Source organism: Stigmatopora nigra, chromosome 14 (genome assembly GCF_051989575.1).
Source record: "Stigmatopora nigra isolate UIUO_SnigA chromosome 14, RoL_Snig_1.1, whole genome shotgun sequence".
NCBI classification, from domain to species: Eukaryota; Metazoa; Chordata; class Actinopteri; order Syngnathiformes; family Syngnathidae; genus Stigmatopora; species Stigmatopora nigra.
This window is the reverse complement of record NC_135521.1, coordinates 483,382-510,750: the sequence shown is the minus strand read 5'-3', so window position 1 is coordinate 510,750 and position 27,369 is coordinate 483,382. Positions and strand designations below refer to the sequence as shown.

General features: G+C 46.8%; 1 protein-coding gene across 3 annotated transcripts in view; it reads left to right on the top strand.

Annotated features, from left to right (window-relative positions):
* slit3 (slit homolog 3 (Drosophila)) overlaps positions 1 to 27,360 on the top strand; it is an 88,070-nt gene extending 60,710 nt beyond the window's left edge. For all 3 annotated transcript variants that reach the window (XM_077732165.1, XM_077732164.1, XM_077732166.1), the window contains 29 exons: positions 1,022 to 1,093; positions 1,178 to 1,249; positions 1,857 to 1,928; positions 1,996 to 2,139; positions 2,267 to 2,430; positions 4,288 to 4,438; positions 5,924 to 5,998; positions 6,920 to 7,063; positions 7,152 to 7,295; positions 8,862 to 9,025; positions 11,580 to 11,712; positions 13,014 to 13,082; positions 13,163 to 13,234; positions 13,356 to 13,427; positions 14,801 to 14,872; positions 14,952 to 15,034; positions 15,120 to 15,200; positions 15,295 to 15,419; positions 15,545 to 15,642; positions 16,932 to 17,071; positions 18,564 to 18,657; positions 18,732 to 18,869; positions 18,945 to 19,188; positions 19,515 to 19,645; positions 23,226 to 23,380; positions 24,461 to 24,615; positions 24,696 to 24,853; positions 24,929 to 25,134; positions 25,733 to 27,360. In XM_077732165.1, coding sequence (XP_077588291.1) covers positions 1,022 to 1,093; positions 1,178 to 1,249; positions 1,857 to 1,928; positions 1,996 to 2,139; positions 2,267 to 2,430; positions 4,288 to 4,438; positions 5,924 to 5,998; positions 6,920 to 7,063; positions 7,152 to 7,295; positions 8,862 to 9,025; positions 11,580 to 11,712; positions 13,014 to 13,082; positions 13,163 to 13,234; positions 13,356 to 13,427; positions 14,801 to 14,872; positions 14,952 to 15,034; positions 15,120 to 15,200; positions 15,295 to 15,419; positions 15,545 to 15,642; positions 16,932 to 17,071; positions 18,564 to 18,657; positions 18,732 to 18,869; positions 18,945 to 19,188; positions 19,515 to 19,645; positions 23,226 to 23,380; positions 24,461 to 24,615; positions 24,696 to 24,853; positions 24,929 to 25,134; positions 25,733 to 25,986 — 3,682 coding nt within the window. In that variant the 3' untranslated portion in view covers positions 25,987 to 27,360. The remainder of the gene's footprint in view (positions 1 to 1,021; positions 1,094 to 1,177; positions 1,250 to 1,856; positions 1,929 to 1,995; positions 2,140 to 2,266; positions 2,431 to 4,287; positions 4,439 to 5,923; positions 5,999 to 6,919; positions 7,064 to 7,151; positions 7,296 to 8,861; positions 9,026 to 11,579; positions 11,713 to 13,013; positions 13,083 to 13,162; positions 13,235 to 13,355; positions 13,428 to 14,800; positions 14,873 to 14,951; positions 15,035 to 15,119; positions 15,201 to 15,294; positions 15,420 to 15,544; positions 15,643 to 16,931; positions 17,072 to 18,563; positions 18,658 to 18,731; positions 18,870 to 18,944; positions 19,189 to 19,514; positions 19,646 to 23,225; positions 23,381 to 24,460; positions 24,616 to 24,695; positions 24,854 to 24,928; positions 25,135 to 25,732) is intronic.
* The last annotated feature ends 9 nt before the right edge of the window (positions 27,361 to 27,369 follow it).

Sequence of the window (27,369 nt, the reverse complement as noted above, 5' to 3'; positions counted from 1 at the left end):
TTTTTTTTTCTTTGGTTGGCTGGTGCCGTGACAGCTTATGTTGTCTTTGTTTCCCTATTTGACCATTACTTTGACCTGTAATGTTTGTTTTTGCTTTCTAACAATTCAAAATAACTAATTGTATCTTATATATTTATTTCATTGACTAGGTGATACGCCGTTGTGACTTTTGTATATATCTACTCTGGCGCGAGACTAATAGTATGAAAAATGCCAAATAGCTTTTAAACACAAGATCTCATCATCCTGTCTTGGAAAAGTCCAAATAGTTGATTCGGAATGAACTGGTTGGCTTTTCACCTTGACAAAGCTGTCTGCCACGATGGATGGATGGATGGATGGAAGGAAGGATGGAAGGATGGGCTTGAAAAGTATGGAGGTCAAGAACAGGTTGCCAGTGCGGGTTAAAGCGGAAAAGATGTCTTTTCATCAAGCTGACAGCTGACCCTGCTCCCAGCCTTGAAGCCTCCCCATTTTGACCCCCCCCCCCCCCGTCCCCCAACGTCCCCCCTCCCCGAACTAGCCGTCTTTAGCAATACACGACCGCAGTACATTTTTGCAAATGAGCCAGCGGGCGGGCGGCAAGCGCTTTAGCGTGCAAATTGCTTTGTTTTTGTACAACTTGTCAAATATTAGCCGCCAACTGCTGTCAGACACGCATGAATTATCGCGCACGCCAACTATTGCGTCAAACATTTGGGCTCTTCATTTTTTTCTACTTTGAGTCAACAAACAAGCCCAAATCAGTGGAGATTGAATGTTTTTTTTTTCCTTTACGCGCAAGGGTGACAAAAGAACTAAAAATGGAGTTTAACTTAAAAACAGTCATTTAATTTTTACCCTTAAAATAAGGGGGTTATTCTGTGTATTCTGAATTTTGGCCTGAAACATTAGTGGACACCCACGATTGATTTTATTGGGCCCCACATAGCGATTGGCCCTCGGTCGCTTGTCAATGACGGCATTTCTTTTTTAACGTGCAAATTCTGTTGTCTCCATTTATTTGTGTACTCCTATTCAGTCGCTTGGAGCAGAACTTGATCAAAAGTGTCCCACCGGGGGCCTTTTCGTCCTACAAGAAGCTGAAGAGAATGTGAGTATGCGGTAAATTGTCTGGGTAATTCATCATACGCCAAGGCATAACACAACAAAGTCAAAATTTCAATTCCTCCCACAGAGACTTGAGCATGAACCAGATTTCCGACATGGCCGCCGACGCCTTCAACGGCCTCCGCTCGCTGACCTCCCTGTAAGTCGGCCACCGCAAAATACCGCCCTTTTTCTTTTATTTGTTGGGTTCGGTTCCCACTCGATGAAATTTTTAAAAGCGCAAACTAATGGAGGTGCTACTGAAAGGTAGATTAAGTCAACGGAGTCCCCACTGAGGCCGCTCTCTGCTCCCAGTAATTGCATTTCCACTCATTTAGCAAATCCAAATATTGTAGCTGACACCCAAAGGGAAAGAAACACGCACACGAGTCGATTTGTGCGGCCAGGTTGGCGCCCGTAATGGGCGAGGAGCGCCCGTGTTGTTTGCGCCTCTCTAACTGGGGCCGGCGCGATAACGACATGAAGGACAGTTTAATTTGAGTCAATCCGGAGCGTGAAAACGAGACGGACGGACGGACAAGAAAGGCCGGCCAAGGTCGCCGCGTTGGGACTCCCAGACGTGGCGGGAGAAGTCAGGCGTCAAAGTGGAAAATCGCTCAAGCCCGTTCAATGCGAGAGAAAAAAAGCGCCCGGATGGGATTTCATCTTTCCATGCGCATATATATGTGTATAAATGTGTGCTAAAATGTATAACAAAATAGGAGAAGATAATGTGATTTTTTTTTTTTTCTTTGCCCTCCATGCAGTGTTTTATATGGCAACAAGATCACCGAGCTGCCCAAAGGATTGTTCGACGGCCTGGTGTCCCTTCAGCTACTGTAAGTACTGAATTTGCGGACGGCAGCGATGTATTTGCGTGGGTTGAAATGCCTGTTGTGCTTTCAGGCTGCTGAACGCCAACAAGATCAATTGTCTTCGCGTCAATACCTTCCACGACCTGCAAAACCTCAACTTGTTGTCGCTCTACGACAACAAATTGCAAACCATCAGCAAGGGACTCTTCACGCCACTGCGCGCCATCAAAACACTGTAAGTGGAATTCCAATGAGAACTTCTTGATAATACACCATTTCCTCTTCTTTCTAATAATAGGAATTCAATGATTAGAAAGTACTTTTCTTGTTTGTCACTGGGATGCTGTTTTTCTGCTCTTCAGTCATTTGGCTCAGAACCCCTTCATGTGCGACTGTCATTTGAAGTGGCTGGCCGATTTTCTGCTGGACAACCCCATCGAGACCAGCGGGGCGCGTTGCAGTCACCCCCGCCGACTGGCCAACAAGCGCATCAGTCAAGTCAAAGGCAAGAAGTTCCGCTGCACAGGTGAGGGGCGCAAAGTGCAGGCAATGGAGTATTTCAAGGCCTCATCCAGACTAGCTATCCAAGTCCATTGTTTGCTTTCTTCGCTCCAGACCAAAATACAACGTCACCTTTTTTTGGCTTCCCCGCTTTGACCACAAATGTGTGTGCAAACATCCTAGTCTACTAAACATCAGAAATCCAAATTTTTCTGTGCATCAAGTAGAGCAGGGGTGTCCAAACTTTTGGGACATCCGGCCACATGAAGTTTGAGTAATGTTTTTTCAATTTTCGTATTTGAAGTATTATCTGCTTTTGTGGACGATAGACGTATTTGGCGATTTTGGTCGACGTGAAGCAAAAAAAAAGCCGATCTTTGCCGGTCCGAATTTGAAAGGCGCGGCGGCTGCCCTCTCCTCGCTCGCACCTCCTCTCGGACCTAACTGCCGCCGACCTGTCTTCCCGCTCTCTGTTTGCCCCCTTCCTCCCTTTGCCCCGCCTCCTGTGTGGACCCGCCCTGCGATTGGCTCGTGCGGCTGTCTCTTGTGCTTGATCTAACCATGTGGCCCCGCCTGCTGTGGCATCACATGGTTCCGTCAAGCGCCAGGGACCGCCCGGCACGCGTTCGCCTGCGTCTACCGGCCAATGGCGTCTCCGCGAGCCTTGACTGATGTCCCGCGTTGCCCAAGAAAACGCGTCCTATTTTGAGAACGCTCGTTCTCGGCTGTACGGTAACCGGGTATTCCGCCTTTTTAGAGCGCCTCATCCTTGGCCACGAGTACGTCCTGCAGAAAAGAGGGTTGAGCAAGGTTGAAAACTAAAAAGTGGACCACAGAGAAATATTACGGTCACAAATGTAGTAAAAATAACATAACGCTGTTCTTTAATTATAAATGTCTTGATCAACTACATTAGATTAAATTTTTTAATCTCGTTTTTTTTGTGTTTTCAGCCAATGTGAAACAAGCACACTTGAATTGGATTGAACTGAATGCTTTTAATGTGTTTTTTAACAAAATCACTTAATAATAATCACTTGAAAACGACCCGCGTCAATTCGAATCTTGAAAAAATCGAATCTGGCCTGAATGCGTGCAGAGTTTATTTTTTTAATGTATAATTATTATTATGTTTGTGGAATTTTCATGAGGGTACGTCCATTTAATAAGGTGTTTATGTTTTAAATGAAATTTAGGTCTTGCTGCCCGTTGTGGTCCATGTATGTCTCTGAAAAGTGACCAATGTAGACACGTATCGCATTGAAAGAGTTCAATGACAAATTTGGTTAAGGTGGGAACATTGAGCAAAAGTAAAGCTACGGTTAATGGCCACTTGGCATTGCCAATTAGCCAGATGGGACATTGCACGCACACCTGCCCCAGCTGCACAAAAAGGGTCCTGGCGGCGGCGGCGGCGGCTAAAGTGGCATGGCTGATCCCGACCGGCTCCACTCGGCCCCTAAAGTAACCCACTAATGAGCTTTTCGGCTTTCCCAAAAATCTCTCTTTCCAACTGTGCTATTGCTTTCTCCCTAACAACAGCCGCCTCGAGACATTATTAAAAAGAAACGAGTCCGCTGGAGACCAGTAAATTTCACTCGGACCAAAGAGGAATATTCACTTTGGATTCAACTCCTGTTCAATGCAGAATTGGCATTGGGCTTTTTTTCTTCTCAATTCGGAATAGGAAAATGGAATTAGGCACACAAAACTGTTAAATGGTTACTTATTTTATTGAAAAAAGACGAGACAAAATTGGGCCGGTTTTTTGTTGTTGTTTTTTCCAAAATGAGGGGAAATGTCATGAAATGTCCCAAATACCGGATAAATCAAGTGATCTAATCTAAAATCTTTTTCTTTGTTGTGACTTCCTCCCAAAAAGGTCAAGAGGATTACCGCAGCCGCCTGAGCGGAGAGTGTTTCCAGGACCTGGTTTGTCCCGAGAAATGCCGCTGCGAGGGCACCACGGTGGACTGCTCCAACCTCAAACTCACCCGCATACCGCCGCACATTCCGGAACACACCAGCGACCTGTAAGTTGTTTATTTTTTGATTTTTTTTTTTAACTGAAAAAATAAGAAAACATTGTCAAAATATAGCATTAAAGAAGAGAACATTTGGAATGACGACCGACTTCAATGATGTCCTCAAAAACAAATATGAGATGTATCCGAGTCCCTTTAAAAACCAGATCACGCCACCACCATCGTATCTTTCGTTTTGCCTGCTAAAGAGAAGCAAAAAGAAGCTTCCCGCTGAAATCTCGCTCCCCCAAGCAAGACCCAAGCAAAGGAAAAGCCCCTCCCATCCTTCTTTAGCACTGACAAATGGCTTAGCGCAGACAAAGTAATATGCAAGAGGGATATTCTGATTACATTGTGAGCGGGCTTAAAGTACGCGTGTACGGAGGCTCGCCTTCCCGTGGCGGATTATTCCAATAAGAAAGAAGCAAGACGCCGAGACGGAGAAGGAGGAGGAGGCCTGCTCAGTATTCAGCGGATCCGTTAAACATAAAGAACCAGCGCAACGTGAGGTCGGCGCCGTCCTACCGTCTTCCCAGGTTTTTTTTACAAATTGAACACGAGAGCAAGAAACTGAGATGAATTCAAAAATGTCTCACTTGGAGCCCATTTATTAACAATATCTGTATCAAGAATCATTCCGGGGGCTCGGCCTCACAGTTCTGGGTTCGATCCCAGGTCGGTTGGCATGTTCTCCCCAGCATTGCGTGGGTTTTCTCCGGGTGCTCCGCTTTCCTCCCACATCCCAAATAAACATGCGTGCTAAGCTCATTGAAAAGTCTAAATTGCCAGGATGGCTTGTCGTTTGTCCGTTGGTGCCCTGCGATTGGTTGCGCGCACGAGATGCTGAACCAGGTTGAATTAGCAAAGTGAGCAGGATAGGCCACGTCAAAAGTGGATTGTTTTAATCGGCTTTTGGTAAGAATGGCCCAATAAAAGAGATGTCTTGTGCTTTGGCCATTGGGGCTATTGATGAGGCCATACAAGTGATTGATCCTTCTCTTCTTTATTCAGCCTCTTTAAATTAGCAAGCTCATTTCTCTCCCGTTAAAAGCATTGCAAGAGTCGCCGCAGGCTTTTTAACCTTTTTCTTTTTTTACCCACACCATCCCACGGGTGCCAAAATTAAAACCTAGATAAATGTCAAGAGAGTAGAATACTAAATGAATCAATCCATACAAACAAAAGGGTATATTTTATCATTGACTTTTTTTTGCCATGGAAAAATACAAATGGTAAAAACAAAGCCATTTATTTTGTCTCCTTATTTGGCTTTTCTTTTTGCTGTCTGTCCATCAATTTGACTTTCCAACTAGAAATAGCAATCAATAAAAAAAACATTATTATTGATATGTTTTTGTACAAGTCAGTGACAAAATACTTTTTTTTGTTATTTACCTGGATGCTTAATTAATCCTGACTTTCTTCAATTCATCAGCCCTTGAGAATATGTTGATGTACTTTGCAAAATGTCCTTTTTTTTGCGTTTTTGTGCAGGCGACTGAACGACAACGAGATCGTCCTGCTGGAGGCCACCGGGATGTTCAAGAAGCTCCCAAACTTGAGGAAAATGTACGTATATTTTTGTCTTTTATTATTTCACTTGATGACGCATCTATCTTATTTTCCTGACTTTTTTTCTCGTGACCCAACCCGGCCCATAGTAGCCGATAGCCCAAAAATTGCGGTAGACATCAGCCCCTTGGACAGCGCTGTCCGATAAAGCTCTTTTAATTGTAATGTTTTCCCCTTGTGGCTCTCCCCGTGGCGTGGCGGACCCAAACAAGTCGGCGAGAGACGGACGGACGGAGAGTCCAAATGAAGCGCGAGGAGGCAATTGGCCTTGGATTCAGATTTACAAGCGCCTTTTATCTACAAGCTCTTCTGCTCTGCCGAGTTAGCGGAAGCTCAACGGGGGAGAAAAAAAAGAGCAAGAGTTGATTTATTGGAGAGGAAATTGCCCAGCATCTCGCAGGATATAGATTGGGCGCGCTCTCATTTCCATTTTGCTCCTCTCCATTCCTTCCGTCTCATCTCCATCTTCTCATCCCTTTTCCCCGGCGCGGCGAGCCGATAAGCGAGGACGCGCGCCGGTCGCTCGCCGGTCGCTCGCCGGTCGCTCGCCGGCCGCTCCCCCGCCGCTCCCCCGCCGCTCCCCCGAGGATCGGCAGGCCGCGATAGGGATCGTCTCGGCTTATTGTCTCTGCGGCTTGTCAATTGTAATTTGATTGCCAGAGTGGGTGTATCCTACTGGCTTTTGCCGGGGAAATGGAAGTACTGCGACTGTTGGTTGCGGGGGTGCCGGAGCCCAAGCCCAAAACTCCCGTAGTCATGTATAAATGATCTCGGTATGGTCGAAACTGTGGTGGCACGGTGGTAGGGTGGTTAGTTCTGGCAACGTCCCCATGCGACTATTTTAGGAGCGTATGTGTTGCCTGCCCCTCGTATTCGGGGAGGGCCACCCATTGGCTGACGGTGACTTTGTCCTTGCAGCAACCTGAGCAACAACAAACTGCGGGACATCCGCGAGGGAGCCTTCGACGGAGCGGCGGGGGTTCAAGAGGTTCTCCTGACCGGCAACAAGCTCAGCGGACTCCACGGGCGAATGTTCCGAGGTCTGACTGGCTTGAAAACGCTGTGAGTATACCCCCAAACTCCATTTGTCATAATCAAATGGGGCGACGCTCCCTATTCCGTATTGACGCGAGTTTATTTACTGTTCCAGAATGCTGCGGAGCAATCAGATCGGCTGCATCGACAACACCACGTTCACGGGCCTGAGTTCGGTGCGTCTGCTGTCCTTGTACGACAACCGGATCTCCAGCATCGCCCCGGGAGCCTTTGCCACTTTGCACTCCCTCTCCACCATGTGAGTTTTTTAATGTTTTTATTATTTGCCTGAATCAGCACCACAAGCACATATTTCAATTGTAAAAAATCTCACATTTAACCAACAAGTCAAATGTCAACAAACAAAAAAAACGTCAGCCAAATGGGCCATGAATTGGCGAGCGGCGCCGTTTTGTCCGCTCTTGGCCCCGACGCACGTTTGATGACGTTGGCTTCTGTCGTTGGGTCCAACTGCACCGAGATAACAACATTGCGGAATCCCAGAAATGGATTTTCCAGCTTTTACGCGGTTGTTCTGGTGTAAACGTAGCCCGAGGCCAGCCATTTTATCGCCCGTCTTCCCCATGGCGATGATGAGAGACGGCGTCCGCTTCAATCTCCTGAGCGACCACCTACTGTACACGCGAAGGTTGTAAATAAGGTGTCGCTGTGGTAAAAGCTGGCCTTTCTCTTGATTCCTTACTGTGAACACATCCCTTGCCGTAAAAAAAAGCTCCCCCGCCAAAGAAGGAAAGCTCGTATAGCCGTCAAATTCCATTCCAGTTTCCACCTGGCTTTTCTTTGGAAATGAATTTTGACGGCGGGCTTGAAGGAATGTCAATGGCTGGACTTTTCACAGAAGCCCTTCCACTGAAAAGCTGCTCATTACGGAAGACCGGGCGGGAATGGATTTTGATCCATGTTTGTCGAACAGTGACTCGCTCAATGAATACTATTCTGCCCGTCCATCGTTTGAATACTAATAACACCAGCTGTGACATCATTCCCTGAAAAAAACAGTAATTTCTTGACTATAAGACACCCTATTTTTGCTGTAGTTTGCGACCAATTGACAAAATATTTATAAATAATGTCATTTTGGCTCTGCAAAGGAAACCCGAGTTTGTTTACTGATTTCCTTATCTGCTTTGTTTTGATTTGGAAGCGCTCACCCCAAGACGGCTGGACACGCCCCTCCATCCCCTCTCATTTCCCGGCAACGTGCGTACGTTTAATTAAAAGATTAACACGTGGAAAAGGGGAAGGAAGAGATTTGGCCGAGGTCGAGTCGCCACTCGGCGAGGTCAATTCCTCGCCTGGCGATCGTGAGCGGCGACCGGTTGCTAAGGGACGAACGGGCGAGTGGGGGTAATGGTGGCTTTTTCAACCGCTGGTTGTTTACCGGCGTCGCTATGGGAACCTCGGTCCCCGAAGCCCAACGGCCGCCGGGGATCCAAAGCGTTGCGCCGACCCGTCATTGAATCCGCCTCGGCGTTAATATCTGAAAAAGCGGCCAGGGGGGGGGGGTCATCCAAATGGAAGAATAGCATGAATACGATAACCTTCTTTTCTTTTTCCTGCGGCAGGCTGGCTTATCTCTGCCTCGCTGTATCTCATTGAATTCACCAAAAGGAATGACGGGACAATAACCTTTTTCTCTTATTTCCTCTCAGTGAATGAATTTGGCTTTGGGAGCAAAAGTTGTACTACTCGGTACTCAGAATTTCTGCCATTATTTGCGACTGAAAAATTGGCCACGTTCGCCTTGGATTCAAATCGTCCGAGGCCAGAAGGTGACAAATATTGTGTGTGCGTGTGTTTGCAGTAACCTCCTGTCCAACCCGTACGTGTGCGACTGTCACCTGGCCTGGCTGGGTCATTGGCTGAAGAAAACGCGAGTGGTGAGCGGGAACCCTCGCTGTCAAAGGCCCGCCTTCCTCAAGGAGATTCCCATCCAGGACGTCGCCAGTCCCGACTTTACGTGCGACGGTAAGATACAATCCTATCATTTTTATTGTTTTTTTTTTTGGGGGGGGGGGGGGGCGGGGCGCAAGCGTCAGGAGATCCAATCGTCTGCCAGCAGTTGTCAGCCGTTTGAATACAAACAAATGGTTTCATCCAATCCTGGTTACGTTATATTTTGAATTATTTTTTACGACTCCAAAAACATGTCTTCCGGAGTCAAAACTACAAGTGGAGGAGAGCTCCATTCTACAAATGCATTGATGAGAAGCAACTATTTAAATGTCATTTCTTCGCAGCCTCATTTCGTGCTGCACCACTGATTTGTTTGCCTGCAAAAAAATCTGGCCTCCTAACCAAAACCATACATATAGATTAAACGTGATATAACTCATGCCTGAACTTCTCCGTCATCGTTTTTCGGAGAAAAAAAAAGTCAGCCTTGAAAAAGAAAAAAAGCTGCTAAGATTACTGGCAGGACCGCGGCGGGTCAAATTTCTAATTCCCAAACAAAACAAATAGCAATTGGCGGTTGTCACTGTTTACGCTGGAACATTCTGAGGTCGGACTTCGTAATCCCCGACCGGGAGATTTTCTGACTTTCTCTCTGGCGGCGTTGAAAAAAGAAAGGCAATATTCTCACGACAGGAACGGAAATGGAATATTACAATGTTGTAATGGTTGATATTTAGGCCACGTGGTGCCAGCCCGTCTCTGGGCCAGCGCTGGAGTCGGGTTCCGGCGCCAATCACGTCGCCGTCCGTCGTCTCTGGGCTGCCGCGCCATCGCTAACCTCTAGCAAATGACATCATGGCGTCGTCCCCCAGTCGCGGTGACATGCTTGCCAAGTTCGATGCCACGCCGCCGCGTCTCTTGGTGGAGAAATTAATTTTCACCCCTCTGATCATTTCCTGCGCTAAAAGGTTTTTGTAAAACATCATCTTGGAAAGTCGTTAGTGGCTTCGCCTCTGGTCAAAAGTCAGTGTGAGTTTTAAGCATATGAGGTCATATAAATGCCACTCTGGTGGTTTATTGCATGTTCCAACGTTTGCCTGTAAGTGACTCTGGCTGACTTCTTGGCCAAAAGACACGTGGGATTAAAGCGCTTTTATTTGACAAATAAAAGGACTAGCAATCATAACTTCTGGAGGTACTTGACCAATACGTGGGTGTGTCCAAAATTGCCACCCCAAAAACTGGGAGAGAGAACTTTTGCGGGCAAAGAGTCAGGTGGCGCTAGCTCAAGTCTGGCCAGCCACAACGTAAAAAGGGAAATGAAAACACGGTATTGACCTTGGCTTTGTTTGCGGTTTATTATTCTGCGACTACCACATGCAAAGTTTGCCACCAGAATCGAGGCGGAATGTTTTCCACCCAAATCCGATGCCGTAGATATTCAGGATTGGGAACGGGACTGGGTCCCCGGATTGGGGTTTTGTCCAGGAAAAGTCCCGCTCCAATATCCCTAGAAGCAGCCAAATCTGTGACATCACAATGGCCAACAAGCGCCACGGCGAAATCCAAAGCAATTTTCAGAGACGCGTGTAGACAAAAGTCAAGTTGCGTTATTATTGGCCGGGCGGCTCCTGCTCATTATCCTCCATTATGGTTTTGACTTTGTTGCTTTTGACTCCACTCGAAGCACGGTTCAAGTCTTCCCATAACGGAACGACCGTGCGTTCGGGAGGGGGGCCAGCGTGTCACGCCGGCAAATGGAGGCCAAAAATAACGCTCCTGGCCGCCAGCCTCGGCCACGTTCTTTCCACCGCGTCTTCGCGTTGTTGCCGAGTGCCTTTTCAGCTCGGCTGGTGCTTTTATTTAGACGTCCTTGAAGCAGTCCTTGTTGTTGGCCTGCCACTGTCGGCTTGTTTTATCAGCTTCTGTTCATCTGAGATAAGATAATAAGACTTTATTGATCCGCCGAGCGTGAGGAATGAACTTGTTGCGGCGGCAAATCAAAGAACAAAAAACGGAAATTGGTGTAAATTTGATTAACCTGCCAAGTGTCAAGTATTTTTACAGCTATTAAATGTGACTTTATAAAAGGTACTAGGGTCGCCTCAAAGAAAATTGTGATTGCCGCAATATAATATCTACATTTGGATTTATAATTGGAGGGCTGCCAGTTTAAGCTTCAACCTATCAAAATCGATTAACATTAGTATTCCCTATGTCCTTGTAGAAATGAGCAAAATAAAAAAAGTTTCATGCACTGGCGCGTGAACTTTTTAACCCGAGCATGTTTTATAGATAAACTCAACATAAAGACGTTTTAATCTGTCGATTGAAGAGGAAAAAAAACTCCCTTCTTTCTCCCCCAGCCTATCTAAATTAAGATAATCTTTTATTTATAGTTCCTCCTTTTTAAAAAAGAAAAAAACGGCGCTAAAGTGCAGCCTCAAGAATTGTGGAGATAATAGCGGCTCAAGTCGTCCTCAGAAAGCGCCAATGTGGCCCGTTTATCTGCGTGCTAAGTATGACCAATTAGCCTTTGGGGATCCCGGCACGGCCGATAACGTCAGTTTGCGCCATTTTCTTTTTTTCTGATGACCACCCCCTCCCTCACCGCCTCGTCTTTCAGGTGGCGAGGATAACGGCTGCCTCCCGGCGTCCGGCTGCCCCGACGTGTGCGCGTGCTCCGATGGCGTGGTGCGATGCAGCAACAGAGGCCTGCGCTCGCTGCCCAAGGGCGTTCCCAAGGACGCCACCGAACTGTGAGTACAAGCACCGCCCCCACCCCCGCCCCTTCCACTTTACACCGGCTGCTTCATTGCCTGGCTCCCCAACTCCCTGAAATTACCAAAAAAAACCATCATGACAAGCGGTGTTTACATACACGCTGTGCTTACATATTACTTCAAATGCAGGGCCAGGGAATGTATGGCTCTGCAGCCATATTTGGCTCTTTTGGTGGGTGCATATGGCTCTCCGCTAACCTGTGAGCTCAAATATTCCATCAGACTTAAGTGCATGCGTACTCCCATTGATACTCAGCCACAGCGTGACATTGTCAAAATAATTAATAGACTTTTTGTACTTAAATTGGCCATTAAAGATTGGCCATGTATTTTCACTTCAAAATAGGAATTGGCTCTTTCTCTGTCCCAACTCCTGCCCTGATGCTTTTTGGCATCAAGAGGTTAAAAAGTGGCCTAAAAAAGTACAAATAATGAGATTTTTTACTATGTGGGCTTAGTTTTTCCACACAAAGCTGACCTTGGACAGGGGCTTTCCCCGTCTTCTTCCGAGCTATTCTCGCCCAAATGTTGAAGAAACAGTCGTCGGCGCCTGCTAAACACCATTTCCTCATTGGACATGGATCTCAACTCCAGTTGGAGCAAAAAAAATCATCTGGCCGATGCCGTCTGTACGTAACTTTGGATCCGCCAAGAAAATGCTGGAAAATGTTTCATTTTGCCAATCCAGTTTAACCCGTAAAATGGCCTGTCAAAAGTAACCCGGGGCAAAAAAAAAAAATACAATTGGCACATTGGACCCTGGTGTGCCGCAGGGGTGCCGGAACATATCCTAACCAGCTAAGGGCAGTTGGTTGAAATGGTTGCCAGCCAATTTCATTTTTTGGATTGTTTTCTGACAGAAAGTGACTGGATGATTTTTATTTTTTGTATCATTGGCAAGATTCCATTAAAGAAAGTCTTTATTTATTAGAAGCCGCCAGTGTTATAGCTGGTAAAAGGACTTTTTTTCCCCGTTTGTTAGTTGTTTTTTTTCCCCTCCTTCTGAAACGGCGCCAATATCCGTCATACTAAAGGCGAGCAGGCGAGCGACGTCGGGGCTCTCAAATGACTCCCGCTCCTCAGGGTCAATAACAGTGATTAGGTATTGATCGGCCGCGGGAAGACACTCCATCATGGTGTCTGCTCGACCTACTTGTGACCCCAGAGAAAGACAGTGCCAACTGTTTGTCATGAGGGGAACGCCATTTTTGCCAGCACAAAAGCCCCGCCTCCTTTTCTAGTCCGGAAATGATCCCCATTTGTTTGTTTGCGTGCAGGTATTTGGAGGGCAACATGCTGACGTCTGTACCCAAGGAGCTGGGCGCCCTCAAGCACCTGTCGCTGGTGTACGTCTGGCCACCCCACGCGCGCCGCGCGCTCCGCAATGCATTGTGGGTGTATTGACCTGACGCCTTTGCCTCCGCAGAGACCTGAGCAACAACAGCATCAGCGCGGTGGCGCCGTACGCCTTCAGCAACATGAGCCAACTGGCCACGCTGTGAGTGGTGGCCGTGGCAGCCAATCGATGTCTATGGGGCAGGGTCTGAAGTACAGTGGCTCATTAAGCAGGAGTGTAAATGTAAGCTCTAAGCTTTTTTTTTTCTTTCTCCTTCCACCAGGATCCTGAGCTACAACCAAATTCGCTGCATCCCGGTCCACGCCTTCCACGGTCTCAAATCGCTCCGCCTACTGTGAGTCACGATCTGGGCCCCGCCCCCGCTCGCTCTAGAGCTAAATCAAAATTTAATCAGCCCACCCCTCACTGCCGCGGCGCGCTCGTCGGTTCCGCCGGACTAACCGATGACGAGATAAAAGTGATGATGAGCTCTCATCTGTGGTCCCTCCCCCTGGCCGTTGTTCCGCCCATCCTCGCGTGTGTCCAATGGCCGCTTTGTGGCTGGCGTTGGCCTTGAGGAATGGAGCTTCGCTGTGTGTTTCTTCCTGTCATCCATCAGCTTGTCCACCCTCTGTCTCGGCGCCCCTTGCGTGCACGGCGGGCCTTCCTTTCAGTGCCGCTCGCCGGTTTTCATTTAGCTCTTGCATTTCTCGCTGGGCTAATCTACGAGTCCCGGCGTAAAAAATATATATATATGACAAGCAATCTTTATCCGTAGATAAATAATCTCTATGTAGATTGTACACAACCCACATATTACTAACCTGTACCTGCAGTTTATTAATCCCATTTACCAAACTGGCGTTATGGATGACTTGATTGTACACAGAGTTCTACAGATTATTCAAATGTACCCAACAATTACTAAACTACACCTGCAGATTACTAAACTATATATGTTTATATATGAATGGATAATAGATGACTAAACAGCACCCACGTTTTATTAAACCAGGGCTACTAAAATGTACTAAATTGTGGGAACAAACAACTAAGCTGGGAGTACAGACAGATGTTCACACGTTAGTCATCTATGGGTATAATGGGTCCATAATAATGATAAAAAATGTTTGTGCAGTCTTTAATACCTGAAATTGGTTGAAACAAAGAAATCAACAGAGGAAAAAAAAGGTGCAAAATATATGTAACGGCATTGTAAGTAAGTCACACGACGAGTCACGGAGCCCATTACAACGGCTACATTTCTGCCAGCACCGGCTTTCTGTTGACTTTTATACATAAATATTTTAGTCATGTTCCATTATAGACACGAGCGCGGTGGTCTCGTGCCGCAGATCATTTGAATAATTTATGGCTCCGCACCACGCCGTCTGGCGGAAAGTAAGATTTAGCTCACATGACTGCCATGACTAAGCCTGTCGCCATACGCAATGAGTCAATAAAGCAAAAAAGTCGCTCATTTTCCCGCCCGCCATTTATGCCCGCGTGCCACTTGGAACTGATTGGATGGGAGACTGGGCTCCCTTTCACGGATATTTATTGCTCAATAACACGAAAAAATAAGAAAAGGCATTGATATTAAACATGGTGCGGCCTTGCCATGGTAATCGATTCCGATTCACAACACACGCACGTACTTGAACGTCTATCAGTGGCGTCCACGTACATGAAACCTGACGGTCCTTTTTGTTGATGAAATTGTTCCAGGACTCTCCACGGGAACGACCTCTCCAGCATCCCGGACGGCGCCTTCGGTCACCTCACCGCTTTGTCCCACCTGTGAGTAAGCCGCCGCCAAACGCCAAAGACGGGCGCTTTGTTGGAGGACGATGGGACTTGATTTTGGGAACCCCTCTAGGGCTTTGGGCGCCAACCCCTTGTACTGCAACTGCGAACTCCGCTGGCTCTCCCAGTGGGTCAAGGCCGGCTTCAAAGAGCCCGGTAAGAAAAGTGGCGCCCGGCAAAACGTCAATCGGCTTTGTCCGCTTTGAGCAAAATCACGGAGGATGATTCCACAACCCGACAGGCATCGCACGCTGCACCGGGCCTCCCGACATGGCCGACAGGCTCCTGTTGACGACGCCGCTCAACAAGTTCCAGTGTAAAGGTAAAAAAAAAAAAAAAAAATCCCGAAAATGGAAAAGCTGTCGCATCGCACGTTGCTCTAGCGAGTGTTTTTTTTTTGTTTTTTTCCATTTGAGGGCCGGTGGATATCGGACTGGCTTCAAAGTGCGCTCCCTGTCTGGCGGAGCCGTGCCAGAACAACGGCACGTGCGTGGCCGACGCGTCCGGCTCGCACCACTGTACCTGTTCCGTTGGATTCAAGGTGAAATGCAAAGATGTTTTTGTTTTGCAAAAATGGACCATTTATACGCTTTAAAAATAGGGCCATGATGATGTTGTCCTAAAGCATATACTGTATGAAATGTTCTTTTTTTCCATCTCTCTCAGGGTCAGAACTGTGAAACGCCCATTAACGCCTGCATAAGCTTCCCCTGCCTGAACGGGGGGACGTGCCACGTTCACCCGGGCCTCCAAGACCACTTCAGGTACGTGGTTAAAAACAGACAAACAAACTTAGAGATGAATCCATGCAAAGAATTCCAAATGGACTCTCCAATCTATTTTGTATCATTCGTGCATTATAATTCATTCTACTTAAGAAAAAGACGGTGCATATGATTTTGGGGCCACACCAAATGGGCTGATGCTCAATCCCCACTTCAAAATGGTAATCTGCTCTCTTTTAACGGGTGGGGGGCATTCTTGAGAAGCATGTTGCTCGCGACAACCACGACCTTCGACCGTTCGGTGTGTTTTATTATCTGCGAGTGGGTCCGAGACGGCGGGCAACGGCCTAGAAACAGATGCCCAAATGGCGTTTAAGGAGGGCTCAAAAGCAAAATCCAGCGCTGTCAGTCATCACCGTCGCTTTGCCTCCCCCGACGTTTGGACCTAAATCCGTCAACGCCGGGCTGCCTCCCTCCCTCCCTCCCTCCCAAATCTTACTTTTATCACTTGCGATAGACGGGTCGCATGGCACGATTTTCCTCGTGACCAACTCCAAGGTATAGGTAAATAAAAGTAAAATGGAGTCATTTTGGCGAACGGGATTTCCATTTTGAATCCAGCCCAGGGAACTTTCCTCTGGGAAGGATTGTGCAAATAACTCCATCTCTATTCTGGAGAGCATCCATCCCGACCTTGTGTGCGACGACGTGGGCCCACGCATGGCAAACACAAAGTGGACAAGTGTCTTGTCCAAGAGCCCTTTGGCCTTTGAAAGCTTTCAATATGCATGTGGCCTTTAGCCGCCCGCCACCACGCTAACCATATCCTGGCTCCTTTCCCACGGGCGCTCTTAACGTGGATAGCTCCCGGGTGTCCGCTTTGACATTCTCGCATGTTTTAGAATTCTTTGGGGGACGCCTTCAAAATGCCGGCGCCCACATCCGATGTCGCTTTAAGCGCCTCCTAAATTGTTGTGTTGTTTTTTGGCGTCGGAAGCCTACTGAAATTTGGAGTTGATATTTTGGAAAAGCTGCAACTTTGGAGAACAACTGTGACATGGTGCTCGCAATTTGGCCCCCAAGCCGTGGTTTGGACACCGATGAAAGTTGAAAGTCTAGTGAAAAAAATGGCCTTCAATTTGAAGACTCTAAATGAGTTTGATTTGCTGACATTCACAAAAGGTTTGGCCCCCTCTACCAATAGAATCATCCATTCTCCTATTTAAAATCTGTAAAAATGTAGACTTCCATATTTAGCTAAAAAAAAGTGCTTGTTAAAATGTACATTTTTTTCCTCCTAAATACATGGGCTCCATTTTCCTTTGCAGCTGCGTGTGTCCGGCGGGCTTCGAGGGCGAACGTTGCGAGGTCAACCCGGACGACTGCGAAGACAACGACTGCGAGAACAACGCCACCTGCGTGGACGGCGTCAACAACTACACTTGCGTCTGTCCGCCCAACTACGCAGGTAACAGGACGTACCCCATACTTGTTGTTTTTTTTTAGGAAGCCCGTTTTCCTCTGTGTACTTTTAATTTTGCCACTAAAAGAGGTTGAAAGTGCTCAAGTGCACTTTGTATTATTGACTGGTAGGGGCAGGGTTTTATAGCCTTTCAAATCAGAGTGCGTTGACCCTGACTAAAATGCAATCCTTGGTGGAAATGTGACTAAAGTAAGTGAGTGACTCTGAGGTCACTGGGACTGTTTTTCTTCTTTTTTTTCCTTCTTTTTTTCCCCCCCACCTCTCCGCTACACAACTGCTTACTCGCACAAAACGTCCATTTCCACTCTTGCCGGCTGGTGAGCCCGTAATGGACAGCCGCTCCGTAGTGACCCCCACTGAAGAAGTGTGTGTGTGTGTGTGTGTTTCTGTGTGTGTGTGTGTGTGTGTGTGTGTGTGCGGGCGAGGAGAAAACATAAAAATGTCACGGAATGAAAAGAGGTCAAGAACGGGGTTGATAAAGCGAAGATGTGTGAAAGAGAGAGCGCCAGCTGCTGAGTAAGGAGTTTACTTTTTCTTTCTTAGCTTGGCACCGTCCTCCAAAAGACACACTTTTTTTTCTCTATTGGAACTCAGTCAAGACACACACACACACCGTGTCATTACATTTATTGGCATGTAGAAACGTTGCAGTTGTGTCCAAACTGCGGCCCGCTGGCCAGTTTCCAGAGGGCAAAATTAAATATGGTTTGCATAAGAAGCTTTAGTTCAGCCTACATTGTTGTTGTTGTTCTCACCTTGATCACGAGATGGAGCGATTCTATTAAATAGTCCTTCATTTAAGGGTCTGCCAATATGAAGCTTCTTTAGCATTTTGTCTCACATAGATAAGACAATAATCTGATGTACTTAAATGTATCAATTGAGATCATGTCTATGACAAAATATGTATTTTCGCCACATTCTCTTACATTGAGTGGAAATAAAGCGGCATTGTTTAGGGGACGGAATCCACAAAGACAAACACCTTCCCTCGCTTTCGCTCTCACGCTTTACCAGACGGCGTCCGCCAGAGCGAAGGGCGCCGATAAAGCCGCCCCAAATCACTTCTTTTTGTTGTTTCCAGCTGATTGCAGAGTGTAATTTAGCCGCCGGGTCATAAAGGTCTTGGGAATAGGCCGGCCAACACGGACCTGCTGGGAGTCTGGCGGGGGGCGTCGGGATTAGATTAAAGCGCAATGAAGAACAGTATTTTAACAGCCCATAAATTCTACCCTTTCCCGTCTATTAACGTCTTACTCTTTGATTCACGTTAAGTCGTGTTCCAAAATGGACGAGCTTCATCTCCGACGCGGCGGCGCAATTGTTTGCCCATGTCAAGATTAGCCAATAGACTGGGCCGGATCCAAAGCCCAGACCCAAACATAGGAGGACGGGGGAGGTCGGGCGCCGTTGTTAACTTTATCCATTCCTATTCCGCTTTTTTTCCCTTCTTCATATGTTCATATTTCTCTCTCAGGCGACCTTTGCGAGGACGTGCTGGACCCGTGTCTTCCCGGCTTCGACCCCTGCGAGCACGATTCCAAGTGCGTCCACGTGGGGCGGAGTTACAGGTGAGAAACGCCCATTTGTGGAACGCCGGTCAAAGTGGAACAGCCACGATATGTTGGCCCCCGTTTTTCCGCAGGTGCGAGTGTTTACCGGGCTACGTGGGCGATTTCTGCCAGCTGGACTACGACGACTGCCTGGAGAACAAGTGCCAGCACGGCGGCGAGTGCGTGGACGCCGTCAACGGCTACACCTGCGTGTGCCGGGAGGGCTTCAGGTGAGCGCCGTCCCGCCGAAAGAAATGACAAATGCGCCATCCAGGGTACCAAAAAGCACGTCCGTGTCCTTCCAGCGGTTTGTTTTGCCAGACTGCCCCCCCGCCCATGATTTTGCTGCAGACCAGCCCGTGCGACCAGAGCGAGTGCCAAAACGGCGCCCCTTGCCTGCTGCTGGCCGGCGAGCCGGTGTGTCGCTGCCTGCCCGGCTTCTACGGTGACAAATGCCACAAGATGGCCACCGTCCACTTCCTGGGACGCCAGGCCTACGTGGAGCTCCCGGGGGCCCGCCTGCTCCCCGACGCGCACATTTCCTTCCAGGTACGCCATTCCATACGCCGTGTCACATTTGGATCGGATTTCCATTCCAAGGGTTACCTTGTTTTTTTTTTTCCACTCTCGTCTTTGAGTACATTTTCTTGGACTTTTTCAATGGCAAAGCCGTTAAATCCGCAGCGAGGCTCCTCCACTCTGAGAAAAAGGAAAAGTCAAGTGCATAGACAGCCCTTCATAAATCACTCCCCTTCCCTTTTTAACACATTTTGTCTCTCTCGTGTTGCCAAAAGGAAATGTTTCTATGTTTCTATCCATATGGAGTTCAACATTTGAGTGTGGCAATAACGGCGGCGTCTTGCCTTTTTTTTTAGGTGGCCACCGAAAAAGACAACGGCATCTTGTTGTATAAGGAGGACCAGGACCCGTTGGCACTGGAACTCTACCAAGGACACATACGACTTATCTACGACATGGCCAGCTACCCTCCCACCACAGTATACAGGTAATTCAAATGTTGTATTCAATTCAATGCTTTTATTCTCATTATCCAAGTACAATGAGACTTGAGGCTCTACTGCATTTGATACTTCAATTCCCTACAAGGATGTTTCAACAGACCATAAAACTAACCATCAGGCGTAAAATACACCAAATATTAGCAGCAAAAGGATGTAACCTCATAATATTAAGATGTTTATCCTGCCCTATTACATTGCATGACTTCATTCTCATAATACAATGACGACCGTAAGTAACATCGTCGTTTTCCAACAATTTCCTCTCCTAATATTGCTTAAATCTCACTCTATTTTGCCAAAAGTAGTTTTGAAAGTGTACAATGTATGACTTCATACCTTCATCTCATGATATGACATTTCAAAAGTAGTTTTATGTTGAAACAGATGTCTCTCTATGGAAAATTGAGCAACAAAACGACTTTAATGCTACAATTTGAATCCTGTAATTGTACGATGCGTGACATCTTTATGGTGAACATGCAATATATTTACGGGCTTTCTGCTCAAGGTGGTGACTTGGACTGGTTGCCTTTCCCTCACCTTGCCTTTGTATAGGGAAAAAACCCCAAACCAAAATAAACCGCAGCCGCTCTGAACGCAGTTGAACTTCCCCCATTTTTTTTTTTTTCCATTGTTTATCTTCCCGTCTCTTCGGTAAATGCACGAGTGTTATCTTGGATTATCATCTCCCGCGGTGCAATTTAGCAAAGGAATATCAGTTGCTATAAAAATGCCAGAGCGCTTTTCCGCGCTATCCAAAGGCTCAGGCGCCGGACTGAGATTTCTGGCGCCGTCCGTTTGAAGCTGGGCCCGCAAAGACTCTGGCCGCTTTTCCGTCGGGTCGCCCGCCGTCTCGTCGGGATTACGGCGGAATTCGCCGGATTGCCCGTTTGTTTTGAGAAGGAAGCGCGCCCGTGCGGAAGCGCCAGAAGGGAACAACCCTTGCCCAGAAGTCAAAGCCCGCTTCAAACTCTAACCTTGACTTCGACTTTGCCATTAAATCGCGGTTAAATCGGAGCGTTTTAGATGGTGGAAGAAAAACACGGCGATAAATACGTTCCAACTATTTACCTTCATTTGTTAGTGACTGTCAAAATAGGTGATGATTTATTGACCAATTGACATAAAATATGGTCACCATATATTAATACTATTAGGATTTATAGCTTAAAGGCATTGGAGTGAGATTCAATTTTCTTTTTTTACATAAAAATATTGTGGTGGGTGTCTGTCCATTTTGGGCATTGTAGGGTGACTTTCAGTGGTTTTTGGATCACATTTATGTTGATATTCTGAACATTAATGAGCCCAGATTTGCATTTTGGTCCATTTTGATGCTGCCACCCGACAAAGCCCCCCCCCCCCTATTGACATTTGTCCTGCGGACATGCCCCAACCCCCTCCTCCCAAGTGTGCTCTCTCTGCCCAAAACGTCAACGCTTGACATATTGTTTTCTAAGCTTAAATCCAATCCCGTCCAAACCTGCTCAGCCCTACAGAGAACCCCGGCACCTTCCTTTCTGCTCCTTTTAACAGCAATGTGTCCAATTCAGTCAAGTACTCCCCGAGCTAATAGACGTTAAACACTAAACTATTATAGCCCTGCGCATCGTCTTGTTTGTTTTAGTCTCCTCTCGCCCGACCGCACCCCCTCTGAAAGCACAAACGGGATCCCCCAGCGGCCCGTGGGTGGCCGCACCTCCCCTCTCAGCTTGGGCCCTGGTCCTCTTGCTTGGCTTTTTTGGAAGAAACGGTGCTTTCATGAAAAGGGAAGTAGGAGTGAGCGGAACACAAGAGAGAGAAAAAACACAAGAGAGAGAAATGGCCGCCGTCGTCGTCGTCTCGGTCGGCGAGGGCTAATTGAGGCCGCCGCGTCTGCGCCTCATCACTTTAATCAAGTCGGGCTGCTGGCGCACGCAATCGTATTATTGATAAATAGTCAACAAAGGCAGGTCGGCAGCGGCCAATTGCCTTCAGAGTGGAAATGAAGAGAATCCAAATATTTGGACATCATGTCCATTACATCTGGATAGTTTAGGACCTTTTCTCGCGGGCTGCCGTTGACGCCGCTGGACGTCCCATCCGTTTTGACCGGGGGGGCCCAAGATGACCTTTCCTGTCAGTTGGGAATTGGACGTCCGTCCGCCTCAAATACAGCCAACGACGTGTATTGTATTGATCCAAAAAAACAACATTTAAACCTGAGGTCAACAAACCTTTTTCTAACTTTTGTTTGTTAAATAGACGATCTATATGGGTTTTTGTCATCTATAATAATGTATCCATTAATTGTAGATATTTGAAGTCCATTTGGAAAAGTACTTGAGCTGTACTGCCACCTGCTGGGGTTTGCTTTTGAAGATCAGTGCTAATTTCTAAGCAGCAAATTTCACGTCTAGTTTGGATTATTAATAATAACAAGAATCACTGGCCATCCCTCTCAGTCCAAATAGATTTGACGTATTTCCCTGCCGATAATTAGTATAATTAGTTGTAGTACAAACTACAAAGTGGTGGCAAAAAGTGTTGTTATGATTTCCTTTTTTTCCTCCCAACAGGTCATGGTAGACGTGGACATTTGAATCGCAGTCCAAACATGCGTTTAAAGCCATTTTCCGCAATTTATCCCCACGTATAATTGGTTCAAGGTGTTACTTGGATTATGGATGCTCATGCCTTGCGTCAACCATGACAGATGATTCCCCCTTTTAAATGAAAAAAGTGTTGTTTTTTTTTTCTCCTTTTTTTTTTCTACATATTTGACATCAAGCTCGTCGGACATTTTGTCCAGAGTCGAAACAGACGTTGCCGTGGTTTCTATTAGCCCCCGTGTAACTCAATCGGGGGGCCCGCCATCCGGGCTCTTTGTCTTTACTGTCGTTTCTCTTTTCTCTCAAATGAGGCACTTTTCCTTCAATCTGGTGGCATAACTCTGATTTGAACTCTGAGCTTAGAGTCGGATTTCTCAGATTGTTCAAATCACAAGTCTGAGAATAAATCTGAATTGTGAGATTAAAGTGGGAATCTTGGCCTTAATCTTCAAAATGCTTTTGTCCTGATTACCTAGGTTTTGTTTTCTTTTTCCTCTCACTGACTGACTTGCTTTATTTCTCAATTTTTCATGCCTTGGCCTTCATTTTTTTATTTTTATTTTTTTATTGTAAGCGGGCCCCCTTGGCCTTCCTTCCTCTCGGTGGTGCCAAACCACTGTCTCTCTCTCTCTGTCTGTCTGTTTCCCCCCCACCCGTCCCACCGAAAAGCACTTTGCGGGGGCAACCTCAAGTCCCACACTGACGGGGTGCAAAAGGTCATGGGTTGAGATTCCGTACTGCCTCGTACAGAGCACAAAAGGCCCCGAATTCTGGCCGCTATAAAGACAAATCTACGCCGCCGGTTTCAATTTCGGGCTCCAAAGCGGGAGTCGCTTACGCTTAAAAAACAAAAAAATCAGACGGGATGCTTTTTGGTAATGTTCCTTCCCGGAGGAGTTGTAAAAGAAAAGTCGAGTGTTTTTTTTTGTTGACTTTTTTGGAATCCTACCGATTGATGGCAATTGTCTTTCAGCGTGGAGAGCGTCAACGACGGACTTTTCCACACCGTGGAACTGTTGATCCAGAACCATTCGCTCAGCCTGGTGGTTGATGACGGCGCCCCCAAGAGCCTGGGCAACTTGGCGCGACAACCCTCCGTCGACCACGACACGCAGCTCTACCTCGGAGGTAGGCCAGCCATGCCTTTTCACTATTCAGCTTTTCATTTCTCATTTTATAATTGTAAATGTAAAAATGTACGTACGTACATACGTTAGGATGTATGTATGTACATACGTATGTATGTACATACGTATGTATGTATGTACATACGTATGTATGTATGTATGTATGTATGTACATACGTATGTATGTATGTATGTACATGCGTATGTATGTACATGCGTATGTATGTATGTACATGCGTATGTATGTATGTATGTACATGCGTATGTATGTATGTACATGCGTATGTATGTATGTACATGCGTATGTATGTATGTACATGCGTATGTATGTATGTATGTACGTACATATGTATGTATGTACGTACATATGTATGTATGTACATACATATGTATGTATGTACATACATATGTATGTATGTACATACATATGTATGTATGTACATACATATGTATGTATGTACATACATATGTATGTATGTACATACATATGTATGTATGTACATACATATGTATGTATGTACATACATATGTATGTATGTACATACATATGTATGTATGTACATATGTATGTATGTACATCCTAACGTATGTATGTACGTACATACATATGTATGTATGTATATGTGTATATATATGTAGAATATATATATATGTATATGTATATATAAAAATACATATGTGCATATATACATATACACGTATATGGCAAAATAATTTCACTATTGGTTCATTTCTATTTGAATTCATTTATTCCAGGATTTGTATGGCTAGAGGGCTGATGGAAAATATTAATATTTAAACAGTGCAACAATTCCAGTGTGTATATACATCTTGAAATGAATAAATGTCAAATTGTGATTCTGAAAGAAATACCGAGGTAAACAGTCAAAATTGACACAAATCCAAATTGAAAGGTATGTCAAAAGGGAAATTTTGAACTAAATCTTACAAAAAGGAGTATGAACTGGGGCATGGGAGAGCAACTCTGGCGGAAGCTGCAAAAAGAGCCGTGGAGGAAGTGGCCAGGTGCATCCGGCGTTCTCTCTTTAAGTGACGTTTGTCTTCCTCCGCCCGCTCGCAGGTGCGCCCACTCAGGCCACAGCCGCCACTGCGACGGCCACGGCCGCCTGGGGGCCCGCCCACTCCTTCAACGGTTGCATCCACAACGTGCAGATCGACGGCCAAGTGCAAGATCTGAGTCACCGAGCCGTGGCGGGGCGACCGGTTCAGGGCAAGGTAGTCACTTTGGGATTCAATTGAACGCCCGTCACTCTCGGGGTCCATCATTTGCCTCACTCTCGCTTGTCCGTGTGCAGAGCGATGGGGTCCTGGCGGGCTGCCACTCGTGCAGCGTCTGTGCGCAGGGGATGTGCAGAGAAGGGGGAGAAACGGGGGTCACCTGCCAGTGCCCGCCCGGACGCGGCGGGGCTTTGTGCGAGCGCCTCGCCGATGACGATGCCTGTCAGAGACACGGGTGCGTACGCTGTCATCCGTCTGGCTGAGTCTGCCTCCTGTCTGCCATATTTCATTTGAATGGTCCCGCCCCCAGGTGCCTGCGCGGCTCCTGCGTGCCCGAGGGGGCGTCGTACGGCTGCCGGTGCCCCGAGGGCTTCGGGGGCCGCTTCTGCGAGCGCAAAGAGGAGTCGCCCGCCTGCGGGGGGCGGCGCTGCGAGCACGGCCGCTGTAGGCTGTCCGAGGGAGGGGAGCCCTTCTGCGACTGCCTACCGGGCTACGTGGGAGCTGCCTGCGACGCCGGTACGCCTCCGCCAGGTTAGGGTTGACCCCCTAACTTACCGCCGTTGATTTGCAATCTGGTTGAGTGGGAGTGGCGAATGGACTCGTGTGCAAATGGCCACATCTGGGAGGGGGTTTCCTATGGGATCAGAAACACAAAACAAATGTATGTTAAAGTAAATAAAAATAGTAAAATGGACAACAGCAAACTCGTTTTTTAAGATAAACTAAAAAAGAAAAAAAATAACATCACAGGCTAGATACACGACCCATGTGCAACTCATCGTCCGGAATATAAGATAATGTTTGTTTTGAGGAGTGTTGAAACTGGAGTTTGCATTCTTCAATTAGAACAAAAAGACTTGATGATGATTTTCACCTATTTTAAAGGACGTACCTGTACGTATGCCTTCTACAAATCTCCATGGCAACATTTCAGGGGGTCCATTTCATACTCAATTCTTCATCAACAAGGATCCCTTCCAAAATTCCACTTTTTCATCCCGTTCTTTTTGCTTTCTGTGGGAGCAAAGGTGTGATTCAAAAAACAAATGAAGTTTGGCTTCTTCCCAAAAAGTGACATACCATACCTTCTAATTCAGCCCGTCTTTCGCCCCAGAGTTGACGTGTCCGGGCCAAGTGGTGCGCGAGCAGCTCAAGCGCCACCAGGCCTTGCGGACGTGCACGTCCACCAGCCGGATCCCACGCGTGGACTGCCCCCGCTCCTGCCAGACGGCGGCGCCGCCCGGCGTCTGCTGCGGCGTCGCCAAGAGCCGTCGCAGGAAGGTGGTCTTCCGCTGCACCGACGGCGCCACCTACTCGGAGGAAATGGAAATGGCCCTGGAGTGCGGCTGCGCCAGGTGCCCCTTGTAGAAACCCCGCCCCTCCCGTGAAGTGCCTATTTTTGTTTACACGTCCCCTCTTCGACGGCCGCCATTTTGCCGCAGCGTAAAACCACCTTGGGGACTCGTGCGTGTGCGTGAGAGCGAGTGTGTTTTAGCGCGTGTGGCCGCAGAGAGAAATATATTGTGAGATACGAGTGCGGAAGAAGGAAAAGAAAAACGAAAAAACAACAAGAAAAAAAAAGAAGCATAGAACTTATTTTTATGAGGAATTTTCTTCTCCCAAAGTTGTTTGTTTAAAGATGTGCATTCTATGTGTACAAACAAGCGTCGCTCGCATTGGATCATGATTTTGTACCGTGACCACAAAGATAATCACGCCGCCAAATAGATTAACATTCCGTACGAAAAAAAAGTATAAGAAATGACTATATGTTTGTATAAATCTATATAGAAATTATACCCTAATCCAAGTCATTGTATATTTAGCCTATTTGCATGATTTCGTTACTTTTTGGCCTTAAAACGGAACCGGATGTGCCTAACAGAGGTTTATTTTTCTAACGTTTCCAACGTCGCCACGTCGGTGGTGCACGCATTTGTGATTGTAGACAAATCTTTCTTAATTGAGAATCGGTTCTACCTTTAGAGAAGGCATGGCTCCAAGTCGGGGCTGTCCAAATCCACTCTGGTTCTCCTTGGATTGGAGAGCTCCCGTCATCCCGTCTTTTTTCCACGTCTCCCTCCACCAACTCAGCCGAATCGAATCGTCGGGATCGGCATGAAGTTTCTGGACGGCTTGCTGAGGACTGGATCATTTGTTTCAGGGGTGCTAGAGGAGAGAAAATGGAAAACAGACTGGATGAGTGGGGCTCTGGAAGACTAGTTTCAGATTGGAAAAAATATGGCCTTTAAAAAATAACTCAAAGGTCAAATATGGGAATATTTTAGAGAAATATTTAGTATTAAACAATAACAATGTAACCCAATTCCTTAGTTAAGTTTGTGCTCGATAGAGTGCAAACACGATTTAGCCTACAAAATGTTAGCGCAGGTGTTAACTAACGTCAAGTCGAGCCAGGCTGGTCCAGAAAGAAAAAAGGGGGTAGGAAATGCGGGTGTTCCGGGGTGAATGGAGCAACCTCGCCTTTCTATTTGCTGCAAAGTCAAAAGAACTTTTCTTGGTTTGTAAGTTTCAAACCGATGTTTAATTGGCGCTCGACTATTCCAGCAAAAAGCCAATGTATTGCCGATTAAACACAGACTTTTTCCTGATTGGTCAAAACATTTGTTGATTTGTTTTCTTCTCTGTGATACCAAACAATTGTGCCGTAAAGTGTGTTAAAACATTCCCCAACATCAGCCTGTTTGCAATATAAATAAATCAAAGACCTTTTTCAATACATCCATCCGA